Source organism: Mytilus galloprovincialis, chromosome 13 (genome assembly GCF_965363235.1).
Source record: "Mytilus galloprovincialis chromosome 13, xbMytGall1.hap1.1, whole genome shotgun sequence".
NCBI classification, from domain to species: domain Eukaryota; kingdom Metazoa; phylum Mollusca; class Bivalvia; order Mytilida; family Mytilidae; genus Mytilus; species Mytilus galloprovincialis.
In genome coordinates this window covers 28,741,068-28,761,392 of record NC_134850.1, presented here as the reverse complement: position 1 = coordinate 28,761,392, position 20,325 = coordinate 28,741,068, and the positions used below count along the sequence as shown (strand labels likewise).

The following is a 20,325-nucleotide window of genomic DNA, read 5'->3' as shown; positions in this document are numbered from 1 at the left end:
CTATTGCAAAATTAACAACTTTTTTTAAAAATATGGTTAATAAATTGATAATTTCTTAAAATCTGGAATGATAAAAATTTGTGATATGTAAATATAATACCATAAAATTACTGATTTAAGTTTATATTACTGTCATGTATTGAATATGATCCTAAAAATTCTGCTTAGGAGAGCTAGTCAATTTTTTTTAATATACTTTATGCATTTTTTTATTTTTTTTTTGATTTTAGAGTGTACACAAGGTGTGCCACAGATCTGAATCCATCCATGATGTGAATACTCACAATAGGAAAAAATAGCACTATTCAAAATGTAGCACTTTATCAAATTATTATTTTTAAAGCATTAAATGTTAAAGCTATACATTGCAATGCACTATCAGCTAAATAAAGAACTAGAGGCTTTTAAGAGCCTGTGTCACTCACCTTGGTCTATGTGCATATTTAACAAAGGACATAGATGGATTCATGACAAAATTGTGTTTTGGTGATGGTGATGTGTTTGAAGTTCTTACTTTACTGAATGTTCTTGCTACTTACAATGATCTCTATCTATAATGATACGTCATATCCAAGAAAAATATCTATCGAAATGAACTATATATATTGACAAGCTTTGCACGGATTATAAACAATAAATTTTTGGGAAATAAGTGTGACCTGAACCTGGGTCGCAATTCTGAGCGTTTTGGAATAGGAAAAATCCGTAGCTCTATAGTCCGCAAATAGTCAAAAAATAACATAAGGACCTAAGAGATACGGTTCGGCAGCTATAATGAACTTTGCCCATTAGTAACAGCGGAAATTATTTGGTAAAAATTTACTATAAAGGACAATAACTCCTTAAGGGGTCAACTGACCATTTTGGTCATGCTGACTTATTTGTAGATCTTATTTTGCTGAACATTATTGCTGTTAACAGTTTATCTCTATCTATAATAGTATTCAAGATAATAACCAAGAACTACAAAATTTCTTGAAAAATTACCAATTCGGGGACAGCATCTCAACAACCGGTTGAACAATTCATCTGAAAATTTCACAGCAGACAGATCTTAACTTGATAAACAATTTAACCCTGTCAGATTTGGTTTCAGAGTTATTAGCCAAAATCTACATTTTACCCCTATGTTCTATTTTTAGCCAAGGCGGCCATCTTCGTTGGTTGGCTGGGTCACTGCACACATTTTTAAAACTAGATACCCCAATGATGATTGTGGCCAAGTTTGGTTAAATTTGGCCCTGTAGTTTCAGAGGAGAAGATTTTTGTAAAAGATTACAAAAATTTATGAAAAATTGGTAAAAAATGACTATAAAGGGCAATAACTCCTTAAGGGGTCAACTGACCATTTTTGGTCATGTTGACTTATTTGTAGATCTTACTTTGCTGAACATTATTGCTGTTTACAGTTTATCTCTATCTATAATAGTATTCAAGATAATAACCAAAAATGACTCAAAAATTTTTAAATTACCAATTCAGGGGCAGCAACCCAAGAACCGGTTGTCCGATTCATCTGAAAATTTCAGAGCAGATAAATCTTCACTTGATAAACAATTTCACCCCATGTCAGATTTGCTCTAAATGCAGAGTTGGTTTCAGAGTTATAAGCCAAAATCTACATTTTACCCCTATGTTCTATTTTAAGCCATGGCGGCCATCTTGGTTGGTTGGCCAGGTCACAGGACACAATCTTTAAACTAGATACGTATATATACCCTAATGATGATTGTGGCCAAGTTTGGTTAAATTTGGCCCAGTAGTTTCAGAGGAGAAGTTTTTTGTAAAAGTTAACAACGACGGACGACAAGTAATGAGAAAAGCTCACTTGGCCATTTGGACCAGGCGAGCTAAAAAAGAAAAAAAGAAAACAGTTGTGTAAATTATGGCTTGAGTAAATCTGCAGAATCATTTTATGGATGACTAATGAACAGGTCTTGTCCTTGAATTTGGTATTGTCCTTGAATTAACCTCATTATTTTCCGGTGGATCCTGAAAAGAAAATATAAACAAAACATTTACAATATTTTTTGTGTGTTTACCAATAATTTAAGCAAAAATAACATTTAATGTCTTTGAGAGAATTACGACAAATCTAACAAGTTATTTCAGTTATATTCATCCATGGACAATAGTCACTCTTTCAAATTACCAACTCTGCATATTGAAGTACTGAAACCAAAGGACTTATGAAACTGTTCACAAAAAGCCTTCTTGTTTCAAGATTGAAGTATATTAATGGAATGATTGCCTAGGAAGATTATCTTTTTACTAAAGATTTCATAAAGCCTGTATTCAGACCTGCAAACTTTTTCATATTTATGCCCCCTTCTTTACATATTTGCCATATGCCTTACAATTTTTCCTCTCCAGACACTTTGACTTCCTCCACAAATAAAATCTGACCCCCATGATATTTAAAATTGTGTTGAAAATGAAATTAAACACTAATGAATCAATCACTAAATTGCTTACATCTACATCATTTGGTCTATAATGGACAGTTGTAACATTGGCAATCATACCATATCTACTGATTGTTATATGGCAAATAATTCTGTATTAAAAGTTTATGTACATTTTTTTATAACTTACATCCTCCATGCTGTTCTGTGCAGTGCTACTCCCTTGGCTGTTATCTGATTCGGGTGCAACAAGGAGTTGACCAGACTCTGTTGTTCTAGAACTGCGTAGAGGCTGTGTTAGGTTTTCAGACGAAGATCTGTGTGGAGGCTGGGCTCCATTATCAGATGAGGATCTATGTGTTGACTGGACACCATTATGAGATAAGGATCTGGGTGGTGGTTGTGCATCATTCTCAGCTATTCCGTTGTCTGCATTAGTACCAGATGGTTCAACAGAATGCTGATTTTCAGTCTTTTTTTCATCAGGTACATTAACTATCAATGGTTCTAGTTCTGCACGATTAGAATTAGATGTAGCGATCTTATAATCTTGATCATTTGTTGCAGTTTCGACTTCAATGCCTCCTTCTGTTGTGTTGGATCGTGGAAAATCTTGATGCGGTCTGTTGTCACCTTGTCCAAAATTAGGATTTGCTGGGTTATTCTCAGGACTCCTAGGTGTCGGTGCGACTGAAACAGCAGAGATTTGATTTAATCTTAATTTTTATTTTTTGTCAATCTATTACTCAAATCAAAACAAAGAATGTGCTGACTACTTTAGTGTGTAAGATACCTATGCCTAGAAAAACTGTTGAAACTTTAACTCAAGACTAAATTGAAAGGAACCTAAACATGATATCATTTGAGAACATGACAATCAAAAGTATTAAAACAGGAGAGACACATTTTTGAGGAAGCATTATCACATAAAAATCTTCAATACAAATGACTCAAAATTTTATAAAATTTCTTTCTTTTTTTTTTAAATTGAATGGCACAATTCTTTATGCTCAAGTCTGTCCTTTGTTTTCATAACTGTTCACTTACTCATAGTTATAATTTTGTATAATAACACCATTCATAATAATGTCAAGCACAGTAAGTTTTTAAAATTTGCTCAAGTCAACAATAGTGAACATTTTTAATATTTTGTTTTTCATTTCATTTTTTATTACAATACCTAATCCTACAACTTTGGCCTTCTTTGCTGTTGTTGTAAAAACAGGAGTCTTTTTATTTTCATTGGGAGGTATGTCCATAGTTTCTAAATCCTCTATAAGACTTGAAGATGGTCTATTTCCTGTTGATGTTGAAGTATCATTTGCAGACATAGGAGTTGTATTATTAGGTAAAAATGGCTGCCTGGCAGTAATTGATTCAGAATGTCTATCATGACTACTTAATGCACTATGATCTGCTTCATGTCCACTACTGCCATCATATATACTACTAGATAATGACTGAAAACCATCCGAATCTTTAATTTTTCCTGGTGGATGAGATTCTGCCTCCTCAACTGTAGTTGGAATATTACTTTCACTTTCATCCTTGTTTATAACTGACTTTCGGTCAGTTTCTTCTTCTAAACTGCTTAAAGGGTCATCCTCATTTGATACACTTTTCGGGTTTGTATCATTTCTGTCTGTTTTACTGACCCTTGGTTTATTATGATTGTTCTTATTGCTGCCAACTGCACCATTTGCAGCAGGTGAACAGTTTCCATTTATGCCATTACTTTGCCTGGTTTCATCCATCACTATCATTGTTTCTTGTGGCTCATTTTCTGAATGTTCTACTTGTCCAGTTTCATTTAAGGCAACAGCTTCAAACTGAGGTCCTGCTGGTCTATGTCCTCTTAAACTTTGGAATCCACGTTGGAAATATTCCATTAATCTATGACAGCGACCTGCATGAAAAACATATGTCAAATACAATTGGAAATACAATATCATACTAGTCATATATAGAGCAAGAAAATAATAGTACAATTTCATGTGTTTGAAAGTTTCTGCATAGACTCCAAATGCACATTTTTGTTTTAAAGCACAGAAACAAATAATCAATACATTTTTAAAATAAATGGGGAATGTATCCATTTGACACAGATAATGGCCCCAGTGGCATAAAATGTTATAAAGGGACATAACTCAAGAACTATAAAATTGACGCTACCAAAATTTGTACTTGATCAGAATTTTGTGATAATAAGCATTGTGTTTACTTTTCATAACATTTAAATGAGGCAAACTAAAGTGAGACAAACTAAAGTTAGAAAATGGAAACCAATTTTGGGACATACAGAGAGACGTACAGAAGGACAAGAGTAAAACTTAATGCCCCCTCCACTACGGCGAGGGGCATAAAAAGAGCTAAGAGACATTTTGAAAATTTAAGCAGGTGCATAATCTTTGATTCCATAGTATGGTTAGTTGAATACAAAATCTATGATCACTATAACTTACCCCTTCACTTATTTCATGGCAGGTATTTTAAGACAAAAAGAAACTTTTCCTTAACCTACACCCACACCTCTCTTAATACATACATGACTACAGCATTTCATATATAAGTTACTACCTATATTGTATAATAAGACAGTGTTTAATGTATTAAGCAAAATACCATGAAGAAATAAATGTTTTCCCTCTTAAGCACTTTTATCAGTAAAAAAAACCCCACCAAATTATTGTAAATCATACATGTATTTGTTTATCATTTACCAGCAAATCTTTCATTTCTCTTGTACAATATGATCAGAACTGCAATTATCACCAAAACTATGACTATTATAAGTACAATTACTGCTACAATCCTAAAAGTAAAAAAATAAAAATCTTTCTAAAACATTATATACCAGTCAAAATTAAATCAGTAACTTGAATATGTACTATGGTCTCATGTGAAAATAAAATTATTGACTATTCAACTCTAATGAATCATAAATTGAATATTGTTGTCAGCCACAATTCTTGAAGAGGATGATACATGAATCATTTATCCAAATTTTGTTAGCAATTTGTCCTTTACATTATTTTTTTAGATTTTTTTAATTGAATTTATTTTTAATCACCAAATGGGAGTTTTTTAGAAAACATGGCCATATTGGTTTGATGATGATTTGGTGTTAAAAGCTCATATATCAGAACAAAAGCATGTTAATCTATAATACTAAAATTACGAGGTCCAATTTGTCAGCCGTCATCGGGTAAAAACGACAAATCAAAGAATTCAACTCTATATATAACTAATATAGGACAATGGTGTAGATTAAAAATTACACCACTCCAGACCCTTTTGTTTTCAGCATAATTAAATATTGCCAATAATTAACAAGTTCCGGGTCGAATCCGATACCGATACAAATAGTATATTCAGCTATTACCTTATCTGTACGTTCCGCATTTGACAGGCGCACCACCAAACGGTGTATTTAGGATTTTGCTACATGTATATACACGGGTCATAATCAAAGGACTGACACTACTAAATTCAATCATTGTCAAATTGTTCCCTATTGTAGTTTTATTCAGCAATCAGCAAGACTTTCTAAGATAACTAATATAGGACAATGCTGTTGATTAAAAAATACTCCATTCCTGGATAGCCAGGACCTTTTGTTTTCCAAATAATTAATATTTCCAATAATTGATAAGTTCCAGGTCGACGGGTTCAAACAGAAAGATTTGAAAGCAGAGAAAACTGTGTATCTTATAATTGACATGACTTATCAGATGACAATACCAATTACTAAAATAAGGCTTAGGCATAGTTATATACTTTAATTCAGTCACGGACCCGCGATATCACGGGTGTGTACTTGTTGGATATAAGAATATAAACCCTAAATATAAGACCAACAAATTGAATCAGACTGTTCACATGCTAGTTCACAAGACAACAGTAGGCAGGATGAGATGTCACTCTACACAGACATATCTATATTCTGGCTTCTTGTTGTACAGTTTTTGCTTTTACTCCTAAATGCCTTGTGCTATACAGAGAAGCAGAAAATACCAAGTTTAAAATCATTGATTTGAAATGGAGTGAATAAAACCTAAGGTAGTATGGTGACCTATAGTTGTTAATTTCTGTGTCATTTGGTCTCTTGGGAGAGTTGTCTTATTTGGCAATCATCCAACATCTTCTTTCTTATACATTAATACCTTGTAACACAACAACTGTTACAACAAGACCACAAAGGCAGTTTGTTACTCTGATGAAATGTCATTAGACTTTGAAAAGGAATGACTGACTGTAACTGGTAAATGAAACCTACATGAATAAGCTTGAAAACCCAGAAAATTCTTACTAACCCGCCTGAAATGGAATCATCATCCTCTTTTTCCATCTTATTTGTAGTTTCTGAAAAAATAAATTGTAGATTTTATTATAATTAATGTACTATTTAAATAAACTGTAACTTGTCATCAGTTAATTCTTATGGGCACTAACTATTTGAACAAAAAAACAGTTCATGAGCTAGAATGGACAATCTCATTTAACTGTTTGAACTTTAAGTTAGATTAAATTCTTTTCCACAACATATTTTATGAAAGTGCAGTACTAAAGTAGAAATATTTTAACCATGTATTGCAGTACATGTATTACAATGCTAGTATATGAAACATATGTCAAGTTAGGTTTTAATTGATTCTGTAATTCATGGAAAATCAGAAGCCATAAGACACCCTTATCCTTCTTACAGTTATGTTGAACTTTTTGTCAGGATACGAAACTTGTTAATGACCTAAACAGTAACATATGTGACAAGTTTGATTTCAAGGCATTCTGATTTAACATTTCTAGACATGAAGATCTACAGAAAAATTCAAAATACATGTAAATAGGAACAATGAAAACCCCTTTCTGTTCCAAGAGACCATATTCCACCAATGTTACATCACTTAAATTACTTCAAATGAACATTTTTCATGGCATTTTATAGTCCACATGTCTGTCGATGTAAGGCCTCAAAGAAAAAAATAAAATAGCCTTTCAAGACGTCATAATTATTTGGACTAGGCATTTTAGTGAAATTGACATTGTTGTATTCAATAAAAAAAATTCTGCCATACCCTGTTGATGCACCCTCTTTCAATCCATTTGGAGTTCATTGCAATAAACTGTAGTGGCTTGTGCATGTAAAATATCAAATGATCAACTATATGGAGTATGGTATATTTTTGATAAAATAATGTTTTTCAGTTACTTTTCTCATTGTCAAGAACTTACACCCATATTTCCATTTACCATATATGAAAGTAATGACTATTTACAAGTTAAATATGGAAATACCTACCTATGTCTGGAGGTGCTGTCGTAATGGGAGGTCTTTCTGTTGGACGTTTTTCACATTTCCTGTCAGTTGTAGAGGAACCACTGCTGATTTCTCTTTCATCACTTTTACATCTGCAGTAAACATATATACTTATTACAATACATAATGCAATTTACCAAACAATGTGTACAAAAGTCAATGAAAACAAGAAACAGAAATAAAGAATTTCAAGCTTTATAAGGTATACTAAAAAAGTCTGTAAAAACTAACAAAATCAAACATTTAAGAATTGAATGCTTCTTTTTGTAACTTCATTGGGGTGTAAAAGCGTTGACCGAAGTACATTTTGTATGAAGCGCTTCCACAAAAATGGGTGCATGGTCAACACTTTTACAACCCTATGAAGTTACAAAAAGAAGCATTCAATACTTATAATTACAATTTTTTTAGCAATGATCACGAAAACACGAATTTTATTATTGTTTTATTTAATTCACCTGTGCACTTTATTGTGGGACCACGTGTTATCATGAATGAAAAGTTTTATTGAGCAATGCAATTGCTTACAGAATAACATGTGATGTTCAGTTAGCCAATCAGAATAAAGTATCATAATGAAACATACATCTTATGTAATTATAACAAGGTGAATGTAAGTCTACCTCATATCTTGACTTACATCTAGAAATTGACAATGAGGGTTGGTTGAAAACAAAAATTTGTGACAAAAGAGATGATTTCACCTTCCCAATTGTGAACTTTCCATTTCTATATAGCAATATTCAAGCAGTGCCTGCATACAAAGTATATATCTCCCAATTGATACAATAGTCTCTGGCTTGTATTTCTTATTATGATTTCCTTAATAGAGGGTTGCTGTTCACAAGGAAGCTATTGGACGGATCTGCTTTCCCTTCTGGAGCACCTGAGATCACCCCCAGTTTTTGTTGTGGTTTGTGTTGCTAAGTCTTTAGTTTTCTATGTTGTGTCTTGTGTACTATTAATTGTTTGTTTGTCTTTTTCATTTTTAGCCATGGCGTTGTCAGTCTATTTTCAATCTCTGAGTTTGACTGTTCTTCTAGTACCTTGAGCCCCTTTTTTAGAGAATATAGTTCTTTTTTTTACTATTGTTTTTGGTACAGAAATAAAAATTTATCAACTTTTATCATTAATTTTAAACAAGAACACTTGTCCATTTATGTTAAAAATTCAATTTGACCTACAAAATCTAGACTTTATATAAACACAATTTTTTAACCTGATCATTGTGTAATTTCCCTGAAAACTGTTCAATAATTGTGCATGATAAATGACATATTATAACATAAGTTTCTAAAAGTCTACAAATTATTTCTTTTAAAATACTTGATAATGGCTGGTCAAACAGTCTTATTATGAGAACAGTTTTCTTTTACCCAATGCCTTTTTACATATGTTCTTTACCATTGTCTATTGGATGGACTGTTACAGGATGAAAACAAGATTTAACAACCAAAACTTGAAATAGACTGGACCATTAAGAGAGATAATAAATTTCAAAACAAATTGAATTTCTTCATTAGCTAGACTGTAAGTAAAAATAAACTGTATTCACTAACCCAAAGTAAATTCAAAGTGATTAAATTCTACTTCGTCTTCATGAAAATATGCGTAATATTTGTATCTTAATGACAAATCTTTGAGATGTTTGTTCTTCAGGACAAATCTTTATAAAATTTATTCTTCATGACAAATCTTTATAAAATTTATTCTTCATGACAAATCTTTCAGAATACTGTAAACCAACTTATTTTCGCGGATACTTTATTTCGTGTTTATCTCCAGCTACTTCACGGCGATTTAATTTCGCGATTTTCTAGTTAACTTGACGTAGTTTAATAAGGCAGGATGCAAGTTATACATATTCGCAACGATTTAATTTCGCGTTATTTTTCTACTCACAAAAGTCGCGAAAATTAATCGCTCACGAAAATTAAGTTAGTTTACAGTATTTGTTCTTCATGACAATGTTTTTGATATATTTTGTTCTTTATCACAAATATATGTGATAATAGTTGCAGGCAAGACTATAAAACTTACTTCAATAAGTTATATGCTGGCCTGGAAAGTTACATGTACAATGAATCCTTTAAAACAGGCATATCATTATCTAGTAAATAAACTCATCATCGATACCAGGATTGAAATTTTGTATTTGCTCCAGATGCACGTTTTGTCAACAAAACACTTATTTGAGACACTCGAATATATATCATCCTACAAATTTACTTACACTGTTTTGTTTATGCATTGTCTGTATTTGTCATCTTCTTGTTTGAATGTATCCCCAGGACATGGATCACAATTACCTACAACAAAAACAATAACAAATTTTGTACTGAGATACTGAAATTTTAGTGATCACATGATCAAATACAGTACATATCTTTTAAAAATAATCTTATTCAAATATGCCAGGTATAAAGTTAAGAGTCGTTTCACAGCAGAGTTGTACTTTCCAAACTGAGTGAACTTGCAAAAATGTAATAAAAAAAAATACAAAACTCCAAGGTAAATTTATAAAAGGGATCTATTATGTACTTAATAAAAGATGTATATATTTGATTTAAAATCCACAACTTCAATATAATGGCTTGGTAAATAAAAAAAGTTCAATTAAAAATACTTCAAAACCATCATCTATAGGCAGTTATTGCTGTAAGAGCAATTATGATATATTAAATTTTAATGACCCTATAAATATACAAGCTTGTAGGTCATATTTATCAATGGAAATTAAGGCTGAGTGGTCTATTAGTAGTTATTACTGTAATCATTAGCCAGTCAACACTGACGTTGTGAGTTCGAACCCTCTCTTGCCGATGCACTCGACTCCAATCTTGATTAACTATTATTGTCAGATTTCCTATCGAAGGTCAGTGGTTTTCCCCGGGCACTCTGGCTTCCTCCATCAATAAAAACTGGCCAACAAAATAGTCTAAATGGGGTGCTTAAAAGTGGCGTCAAAACACAAAAAGTTTTTTAAAAAATCAATCAAAGTAAATTGAGACAGTCACAGGTTATCTCAATATTCTTTTCAAATCTTTATCACTCTGACAATGTTTGTTTGGTTGTTTGTGTTTAACATCAGTTTCAATGACCTTGACATTGTCAACTAATGTATGACTCAAACACACCTTGCTACAAGTGGGACTCCCATTATAAAACTTCAGAGTGACACCATACTGATCAACAGAAGACCTAAAACAACATCCTTGTAAGCATTAAAGAGTAAAGATTGCTTTAATTGATCAGTGGGAAGTGAAATCAAATATTGAATTGCATAAAGCATTGGTTGATGTCGATTCAACTCAATTCTGGACAAAGGAAGATAACTCCAATTTTTAAAGATGACTTTAACAATGACATCATTAATATTTTAAGAACAGATTAGATTCCTGCACATTACACAAAGTTCTGTAATTGCTTGACAAGTATAACATAATTTTGTGACTTGAGTATCTGAGTATATATTTCATTGATAAATTTCTGGAAATGTTCATGGATGGGATGTATTGAACGTTATAATCAATGCACTAAATTTTGTGCATCTCAAAGGTAGTGATAAACCTTGGAAGATTTAGATATCAAGTCAGTACCATAGGGTTTTGATTGAATATCATGCAATCTAAACTGACAAATTTCAACCATAATTGCAGAAACTTTTTACATACCTTCCAATGTTAACTGAACTCCAGCTCTTCTACAATTTTTTTTATCTAACTGGCAGTTGTGTTGATCTGTGCCCCAATAGCCCCCATTCAAATTGCACACACATTCACGGCCAACAAGAACTACTCCGTCTGTAAATCAAAATTATTATTGAAGCCAAGAGTAAATATGGACTAAGGGAGAACATAACACTTATCAATGGAATAAACTGAAAAAGTATAATGTAAGGTTCAAGTCTTTTGATTAAAAGCTTCAGCTACAACTTTTTAGTATGAAAAATTCTTTCAAAAACTACCTTTTTTGTACTTTATAAATATTTACAAGCAAGAATCCAAGCAGTTATATGTTACTCTGACATTTGTGTGTTCTGCAAATTCAGAAATTAAGGCGTGTATTTATAATCGAAAATTTTGAAATATTATTTATTGCAATTTAAGAGAGTGTCCATGGAAAAACCAGGCAGTGGATGGCACATGACATATTTTGTTTTTAATTTTTTTTTCATCTATTTCATATCACAAATTCATTCTTTCTCAAAGTCATTTTTTTTTAACTGCAACAAATAAAGAGAAGAACAATACATAGAAAGCAGTAAAAATTCATTGAAAAGGGGAGATAACTCATCATTTTGTTGCTTTGTTTGTGATCTTTAAAAACGTTTTCTGAGCCATCCACTGTTGATTCAAAAATATCTTTGTAATATATATATCCTTTGTATAATATAAACATTGCATTGGAACCAAAAATTCAGTGAGAAAAGGATTATGTTTTGCCACCCCTATCATAGGATTTGCCTGATATTTACTTGGACAGCCTCTTAAAAATAAAACAATTCAAACGAGAAAACTATTTCTTTCTTGTTCATTTTTGTACATAAATTAGGCCATTAGTTTTCTTGTTTGAATTGTTTTACATTGTCATTTCTGTGCATTTTATAGCTGACTATGCGGTATAGGCTTTGTTCATTGTTGAAGGACATACAGGGACCAATAGTTGTTAATTTCTGTGTCATTTGGTTTCTTGTGGAGAGTTGTCTTATTGGCAATCATACCACAGTTTCTTTTTTATATGTTTGTTAAGTATTTGTAGGCATTTTTGTAGATTTTGTATTGATGATCAGTTCTACTGCTTACTGTTTCTATCTATCTAAGTCAGCGCTCACACTTACTTCAGAATAATAGGGAGAAGTGACTTCTCCTTTTAAAACTGATAGGGAGAAGTGACTTCTCTTTTTAAAACTGATAGGGAGAAGTGGTGAGATTTAAAAGAGAAGTGCTCCTTCGCACGCTGTACTACAATGTTTTCATTTTACTATAGTATAAAGGGTCATATGTAAATAATGTTCTTTTTATATTGTTCAATTCATATCTGTCACTTTGAGTATACAATCAAAGTAACAGTTCAAATTTAAGTTAAGGTTCTTGTGAAAAACTACCAACTAAACATCTAGCATTAAAATATTTTTTTTTATCTCAAAAAGGTAAAGAAATTATGATATATAAATTACAATTTAATTAAAAACTATCTTGTGTATGAAATTCAGTGTTTCTCATTAAAAGATATACAAAGTTAAACTGGGCCATAATATATAGATATTAGTAATATCTGAGTTAAGCAACTTTAATCAATATTTTGAAACAATCCATATAAATTATAGGAAATTATATACACCAATCAATTAGATGTAACCAAAAGTCTGTTAATGCGTATGGAATGCATAGTTTTTTCTTTTGGAATCAACATTCTTCTGTCAGCTGTTCCATCCATACGTCCGTAGTTATTATTGTGAAAATATGGATTTCGGTCATAGCTGGACCAGTTCTGATCCGTAATTAGAAACGGTCAATGGCGGACGAATGTAAGAAAATTTACAAAAATAAACAATGTTTGACAAGCTATTTGGTAAGGAAAATGACGTTTTTAATGCAGTAAATGGATTAAACATTTACTGGGGGAAACTTTTATCACTTTTGAATGAATTAACAAACTTATTTTGCTGCCGAAAGTTAGATTGATGTACGTTTTCGAGTAACAAGCACCCAACATGTCGGAAGTGCATGAAGTGATAAAAAGTTGTTTTTTTTATTAACTAACCTGCTACTCACTGTAAAGACAATGCTTCAACCTCTTTCTTAAGAAAAAGAACCGTTTATGTCTGAATTTCTTTAATTATCAATAAAAAAATGATGTTTTATCAACTTGTTAAAAATTAAAAATGTCCCACGAGGAAAGTGACTGAAAGTGAGTATCATAAACAACAGGGCGACTTGTTTTCGTTTTTGGGGGTTACAGAGCGAAGTGATGGTCGGGAAATAGACTTCTTCGCCCAAGTCGCCTGGAAGCGTGAGCCCTGAAAGTATTCAAGATAATAGGCAAAAACCAATAAAATTTGCTCAAAAACAACATTTAAGGGCAATAACTGAATTTATAACATTTTATGAAGATAGGAAGTAAAGATCTTGACATTCTGAGCATTTTTCCCTGTTAGACGTTCCCTATCTATTCATGTTTTCGAGACAATTAATGGATTCAACCTAAATGTTCTTTTATAATTTTAGCTACGGCAGCCATGTGTGTTAAGTGATAAGAATCAAACACAGCTTTATTCCAGACAGCTGTTCCTGTACAACTCTTAACACTCCTTGCATTGCAAATGCTAAATCTTAGAAGTGATAGTTATTGTCAATGAATTTGTGAAACATATGAGTTTTACCTGCTTCACAGCTTGGAGGAGAAACACATACATCGGGTTCTGACTGATACTGTTCTTCGTCATGATAAGGCCATTGGCTAGTATCTATCGGGTCATTAGTGTAGCTATTGTTGGTACAATTTTTGCAGATGTCTGATTCTCCGTCAATATGACAATAACGAAACTGCTGGCCTTAAATTAATAAAATAGCATGTTCCAAATTATTAAATATTCTTTTGTTTAATTTGATCTATTAATTAAGAAATAATTACATTAGATGTGTGTTTCATTAGAATACATTATTCTGATTGGCTAACTGCACACCATGTGTTATTCCGTAAGCAATTGCATTACTCAATAAAACTTTTCATTCATGATAACATGAGGTCCAACAATAGTGCAAAGTGCACAGGTGAATCAAATAAAAAAATTATGAAGTTCGTGTTTTCATGATCCTAGATAAAAAATGAAATTATAAGTATTGAATGCTTCTTTTTGTAACTTCATAGGGTTGTAAAAGCGTTGACCGTGTGCACATTTTTAGAATGAAGCGCGGAATACAAAATGTACTTCGGTCAACCCAATGAAGTTACAAAAAGAAGTCTTCAATTCTTAAATATCTAACATGATTAGGCCACGGTTTTTTAATTTGTTGGTTTACGGATTTTCCCCATGAAAAAGTCGGGTCAGTTGGTCGGGAAAAAAAAGAAGAAAAAAAACATCTTTGAAGACAGAAAAATATGCAAAATCAATATATATTTCACCTTTCTAACAATATGTTTGTTATGCCATTTTATCATCATTTCTTAAATTTTAGTTCAATGAAATATTATTGCTCAGCTGTTATAAACATCGCATGACATTGTCTAATAATTTACAGTAAAAAAAAGGAGGGTGCACGGACAAAGATGAAATTAAATCGTCATTTCAGAAACAAGAAAAATAGATTCGCGTAGCTCTTAATCAATTCCAGAAAACTTGGTGAGTAATGATCTTCAAGCACGAAAACTGATAAAGAAAAAAAATGTAAAAACGTTGTACGAAAATAAGTTTCAACACACGTGTCAAAAACCTAATAGACTCGTCCATTGGAAAAACGAGATTATCGGGTCAATCTGTTGTCTCGCATTCCCGTTTTTTATCCAAATGGACGATAATTTTTTTATTATCTATGAAACAAGAAAATTCCAAATGATTTGTTAATATTCAATACTTCAACTTGATGCCTTCAACCTATCCACATTTGGACAAGTCTATTTCTATGAGATGGTGCATCTTACGGACTGATATGACAAATAAGGGAAACGAACTTATTGTGTAATTGGTTTTAAACACAAGTTTCGTTCCGCAAAATTATTTGTGCAAACGACATTTCAAGGTCAGTTATGTATCTTCTGTTAGGAGTTTTAGGCTCTTTAACCAATTTTAAGTTTATGTGAAATTTTTCAATTCCATAAAACTCAAAAATCATGTGGGACAGTCTATTTTCAGGCAGGCAATGGTCTTGATCTTTTTTGAAACATATCTTTTATTGCAAAATTGTAATGTTTTTGCTATTTCATAGTATATTTCTTTTGAAAATACAAATGAAAATCATTCTTTATACTAGTGATAATAGTGATGTTAAATATTGATTATATGCAGCTGGTCATTCCTGTTATTCTATTATCTTAAGACTGTCTGGATAGAGGTGGAGCTTTGTCTATATTCAATTACTACATCAAAGATGTTGGTCAAATCTGTGACGTCAAACTCCCTTCAAATGCCAAGTTAGTGTTGGTCAGTGCACATATAATTTAAAATTTACAGTATTAAGCCATCAAAGACACAAAGTGTGTGGTTCTATTGATAAAATAATGATGTGAGAACACGCTTGTGGTGTTCTTAGAGAAACTTTTGTATTAATGATGCATTTATAGGGGTTCTAATGGGGAAATTCAGTTTTTAGGTCATTTCAATTTTTCATGAAAATTGTTAACAAACAAGAATGTGTAGTTTGGAATTAAAATTAGAAAGATCATATCATAGGGAACATGTGTACTAAGTTTCAAGTTGATGTAACTTTAACTTCATCAAAAATTACCTTGACCAAAAACTTTAACCTGAACTTCGCACTATCATTTTCTATGTTCAGCTGACCATGAAATTGGGGTCAAAACTATAATTTGGCATTAAAATTATAAAGATCATATCATGGGGAACATGTGTACTAAGTTTCAAGTTGATTGGACTTCAACATCATCAAAAACTACCTTGACCAAAAACTTTAACCTGAAGCAAACAGACGGACGGACAAACCAACGGAGACACAGACCAGAAAACATAATGCCCCTCTACTATCGTAGGTGGGGCATAAAAATGAAAATAGAAACTTCATGGGTACCCCTTTTGGTTTGACTTTGATATATGTGATTAAAGGAAGTATTTTCTACAATACCGTGTCCCAATTTTCAGATAATTGTTTCTAAATGAATTTATCGATGTCCAAAGATGAAAGTTGAAATGAGGTTTGGCACTCAGCAGTTAAATCATATATCTTCTTTGGAGGCATATATCAAAAATCTAAGACACTGTTTTGTTTATAGTGTATGGTTGATTAAAGTGATGAAAACAAATTTTTACTACCATTTGACCTGAATGTGCCATTTTCATCCAAGTTGGAAGACCACTTTTTTGGCAATAACGAATCGATAATTTGAGAAGAATCATACCAAAAATAAATTTATCTACAGATTAAGAAGAATTAATATTTCAGCTTTATAATGAGTTAAAGCTTTTAAAAATCCATTGAGTAGTTTTGGAGAAATTTATCTTTAAAGACTGTTGGTTGGAGTCGGAAAATTCTGACTGTAGTGCTACCTTAACTAACTGTAAACTCATAAATTATTAGGTGCATTTATTATTACAATCTTTGAAGAACGGACAAAAATGTGGGATTAATCATTGTAAATTTAAGAAATCTGCATTCATATGTATTTGTGCTGTATCAAAATTATTTGAGTTCTTATTATTATAAAACAGTTGAATAATTTGCATATATAAAAAAAGCTATCCACATAGACAAAAAGATGTAGATGTATTCAACTATAGATCACCATGCATACTGCCTTCAATAATGAGCAAAATCCATACCATTTAGCCTTCAATGAGCAAAACCCATACCATATTGCCTTCAATTATGAGCATCCCCTACCAAAAAAATACTGTCGCTTTTACAGCTTAAGCGACAGAAATGGCTCTAAGAAGCTCCAAATTATAAACTACGATACTTACTTTTTTCACATTTAACAGTAATACAGCATATTTTGTCGCCTTGTATGTTTACTCTCAGTTTCTGACCAGTTCTACAATCTTTACTTATAACATTCTAAAATATATAACAACATTCTTACTTAATTATAATATATGTATTGTTAAATAATATTGATGACAACATATGGCTGAACACTTACACGGGACTAACTTAAATGACTGATTTTCTAAATCATTGATTCAGGTACAAAAATGTAACATTATATGTCCTCAAAGGTTGGAAGTAAGAGTTGTCTTTCTTTAATAATCACCCTTTTTGAGTAGTACAAATAATCACTAGACTAAATGATTTAATTTTATTGTAGCTTTAAATATAGAATACTACTGGGTAATGATCCAGGGACTTACTATGTTGCTAGAATTATCAGATCCAACATCTGTGTGGATAGGATGACGACCTGAGTCATGCCAGGCGATGACCTTGTACTGAATCTTGGATAATGACATAAAAATCCCTTGTTTAAGTACCAGACTTCAATTTTCTTCCAAAAAAAATCACTTCTTTTTAAAGTATCATTAATTTAACAACCCCCACTAATTTCAACACCCCTAACAATGAAATTTTGATTGCGAACAGTAGTACATAAACTGTAAGATGGAACCTTGAATTTTATAGGAAAAATACTCCCACTGCTGGCAAAAATCTGTGAAGAAAGTATCAGTTCATTATGTAAAGCCTTTATTATTGCTTTTTTTTTATTGCATTAAAGGCATTAACCTTGCTACTTAAAAGCAGCAAAAGGTTCATTTTTTCAATTTTATTATTGCTTATTGATAACAGACCAAAACACAAAAACTTAACACTGAGCAATGAACTGAAAAAATTAGGTCAAGGTCAAATAAACTGTTATCAAAGAGATATGTCTCACTTTTGGGTTATTTCTATAATGCAAATATTAAAATATTAAATTAAATTAAAATAGCACTTTAACATGTAAGATTTGCAAATATATTGTTAATGAACCTTATGACTGAAGGTACATGGCTAAACAATCTCCATTGGTATAAGATGTAAAAATGCTTATACAAAGCATATCAAATACCATTGACTAATCATAAGTAGTTCCCTTTCAACAAACCTAAACACAAACGTTAACTAATATACATGTAAACTTAGAAAAACTTCAGTCAATAAACCATAACATAGGGGTGGGGTCAAATAATCGACATGGTAATGAGATTTGCCAATGCTAATACAACTGCATACCAAATATCATTGACCTACCACATGTGGTTCCCCATGCCCATAAACTGACCTTATCACAAACTAATACATGAAAATGAAGCAAAGGTTTTAAAGTCAATAGACCATGACTAAGGGGGCCGGGCTAAATAATCTCCATGGAAATGAGATATACCAATGCTTAATTATACAACTGCATCCCAAATATCATTGACTTCCCACTAGTGGTTCCCCATAAACTGACCTAATCACAATCTAATACATGAAAACTAAGCAAGTATTTCAAAGTCAACAGACCATGACTGATAGGGCAGGGTCAAATAATCTCCATGGAAATGAGATATGCCAATGCTTATACAACTGCATACAGTACCAATTATCATTAACTTACCACTAGTGGTTCCCCATAAACTGACCTAATCACAAACTAACACATGAAAACTAAGCAAAAATTTCAAAATTCAAAGTCAATAGACCATGACTGAGGGGGAGGGGCCAAATAATCTCCATGGAAATGAGAATGCCAATACTGATACCAAATATCTTTGACTTACCACTAGTGGTTCACCATAAACTAGACCTAATCACAGACTGTCTAATAAATGGTTGATGCCGCCGCCTTTGTCACCGACGCTGGAAACAGCATACCTATGTCTGGATATTTGACTCTGTCAAGCAAGACAATAAAACCTGTGAGACTGGCATGTACATCATAAAATATTTCCATACACTAAATATATAGTAAATTATAGTTGACTTTTTGTATATACATGTAGTCTTAGAAAAAAAGACCAAAACTCATGAACTGAACTTACATCAGCATAAATTAAAATCAAACTTGCTACATGTATCAATATCCTCTTCTTAAATGTGGAACCATCTTTGGTACAGCTCATATCTGGTGTATTTCTAGATGTCTGGTGCCACCTCGCTTCTTTTCTAACTTATCATTTTGAACTGAAAATAAATAATCATATGATCAGATAAAATAAACACATGGTTCACCTTTAAAATTACAACATAAAAATATATATGATCAGATAACATGGATATATTAAATGCATGGTTCAACTTTAAAATTACAACTTAAAAAAAATATAAGTACATGAAGCTAACATGAACTTTAAAAGAGGGGCAAAAGATACCAAAGGGACATTCAAACTCAAAGGTCGAAAATAAACTGACAACCCCATGGCTACAAAGAAAAAGACAAAAAAAAAAATAGAACACAAGACTCATAGAAAACTAAAGAATAAGAAGCATGTACCCCACCAAAAAATGAGGATGATCACAGTCAGGAGCTCATGAAGGGTTACATGTATAACTTCACATCAACACATAAACTTATCCCGTAGATGGTAAGTCTTGGACATTATTTTATTTTTCTGTAGACTTAGCTAAGTTTTTTTTTATTACTGTGCATTGTTAAGCTTGGTTACTCATAATTGTTTATCAGTCACTGAATGTACGATGTTGTTCCATACAGGTGCAGCTGACCCAGTTTGTTTACATTCAAATAGACAACTTTCAAGTTCGATGCATTTATGTCAAAAACTTTAGTTTTAGTGAACATCATTTGTGCGTTAAGGGGCGTCGTCACTTCTGTTCAAATGTTGAGCGATTGTTTCGAAAACTATAAAGCTATAATTCACGAATCATTGGTCAAATTGAATTCTAATAATTGTCTTTTAGCACTGCTGTGATTAGGGTATTGTGATTACATGTAAGTACCTACAGAAAGAGA

The 20,325-nt window shown here is 32.0% G+C and overlaps 2 protein-coding genes across 2 annotated transcripts; both read right to left on the bottom strand.

The window, feature by feature from the left end:
- Positions 1-652: 652 nt before the first annotated feature.
- LOC143056369 (uncharacterized) lies at positions 653-6,764 on the bottom strand. The gene is made up of 5 exons (XM_076229456.1): positions 6,719-6,764; positions 5,126-5,217; positions 3,586-4,311; positions 2,596-3,095; positions 653-1,992 (listed from the first exon to the last, which is right to left on the bottom strand). Exons 1-5 carry the CDS (start codon positions 6,751-6,753, stop codon positions 1,924-1,926), a joined length of 1,422 nt encoding a protein of 473 aa, XP_076085571.1. The 5' UTR covers positions 6,754-6,764; the 3' UTR covers positions 653-1,923.
- A 443-nt stretch (positions 6,765-7,207) lies between these two features.
- LOC143057459 (uncharacterized) lies at positions 7,208-19,531 on the bottom strand. Its single transcript, XM_076230768.1, has 7 exons — positions 19,397-19,531; positions 17,360-17,453; positions 14,108-14,278; positions 11,397-11,525; positions 9,956-10,031; positions 7,705-7,814; positions 7,208-7,221 (listed from the first exon to the last, which is right to left on the bottom strand). Exons 1-7 carry the CDS (start codon positions 19,475-19,477, stop codon positions 7,208-7,210), a joined length of 675 nt encoding a protein of 224 aa, XP_076086883.1. The 5' UTR covers positions 19,478-19,531.
- Positions 19,532-20,325: the final 794 nt, after the last annotated feature.

Coding starts and splice junctions, on each gene's coding strand:
- LOC143057459 (XM_076230768.1), bottom strand. CDS start 19,477: ATGAGCTGTACCAAAGATGGTTCCACATTTAAGAAGAGGATATTGATA. Junction 17,454..19,396: donor TGATTTTAATTTATGCTGAT/GTAAGTTCAGTT, acceptor TATATATTTTAG/AATGTTATAAGTAAAGATTG. Junction 14,279..17,359: donor TACTGTTAAATGTGAAAAAA/GTAAGTATCGTA, acceptor TATTAATTTAAG/GCCAGCAGTTTCGTTATTGT.
- LOC143056369 (XM_076229456.1), bottom strand. CDS start 6,753: ATGGAAAAAGAGGATGATGATTCCATTTCAGGCGG. Junction 4,312..5,125: donor GAGAAATGAAAGATTTGCTG/GTAAATGATAAA, acceptor TTTTTCATGCAG/GTCGCTGTCATAGATTAATG. Junction 1,993..2,595: donor CACAGAACAGCATGGAGGAT/GTAAGTTATAAA, acceptor TTTTCTTTTCAG/GATCCACCGGAAAATAATGA.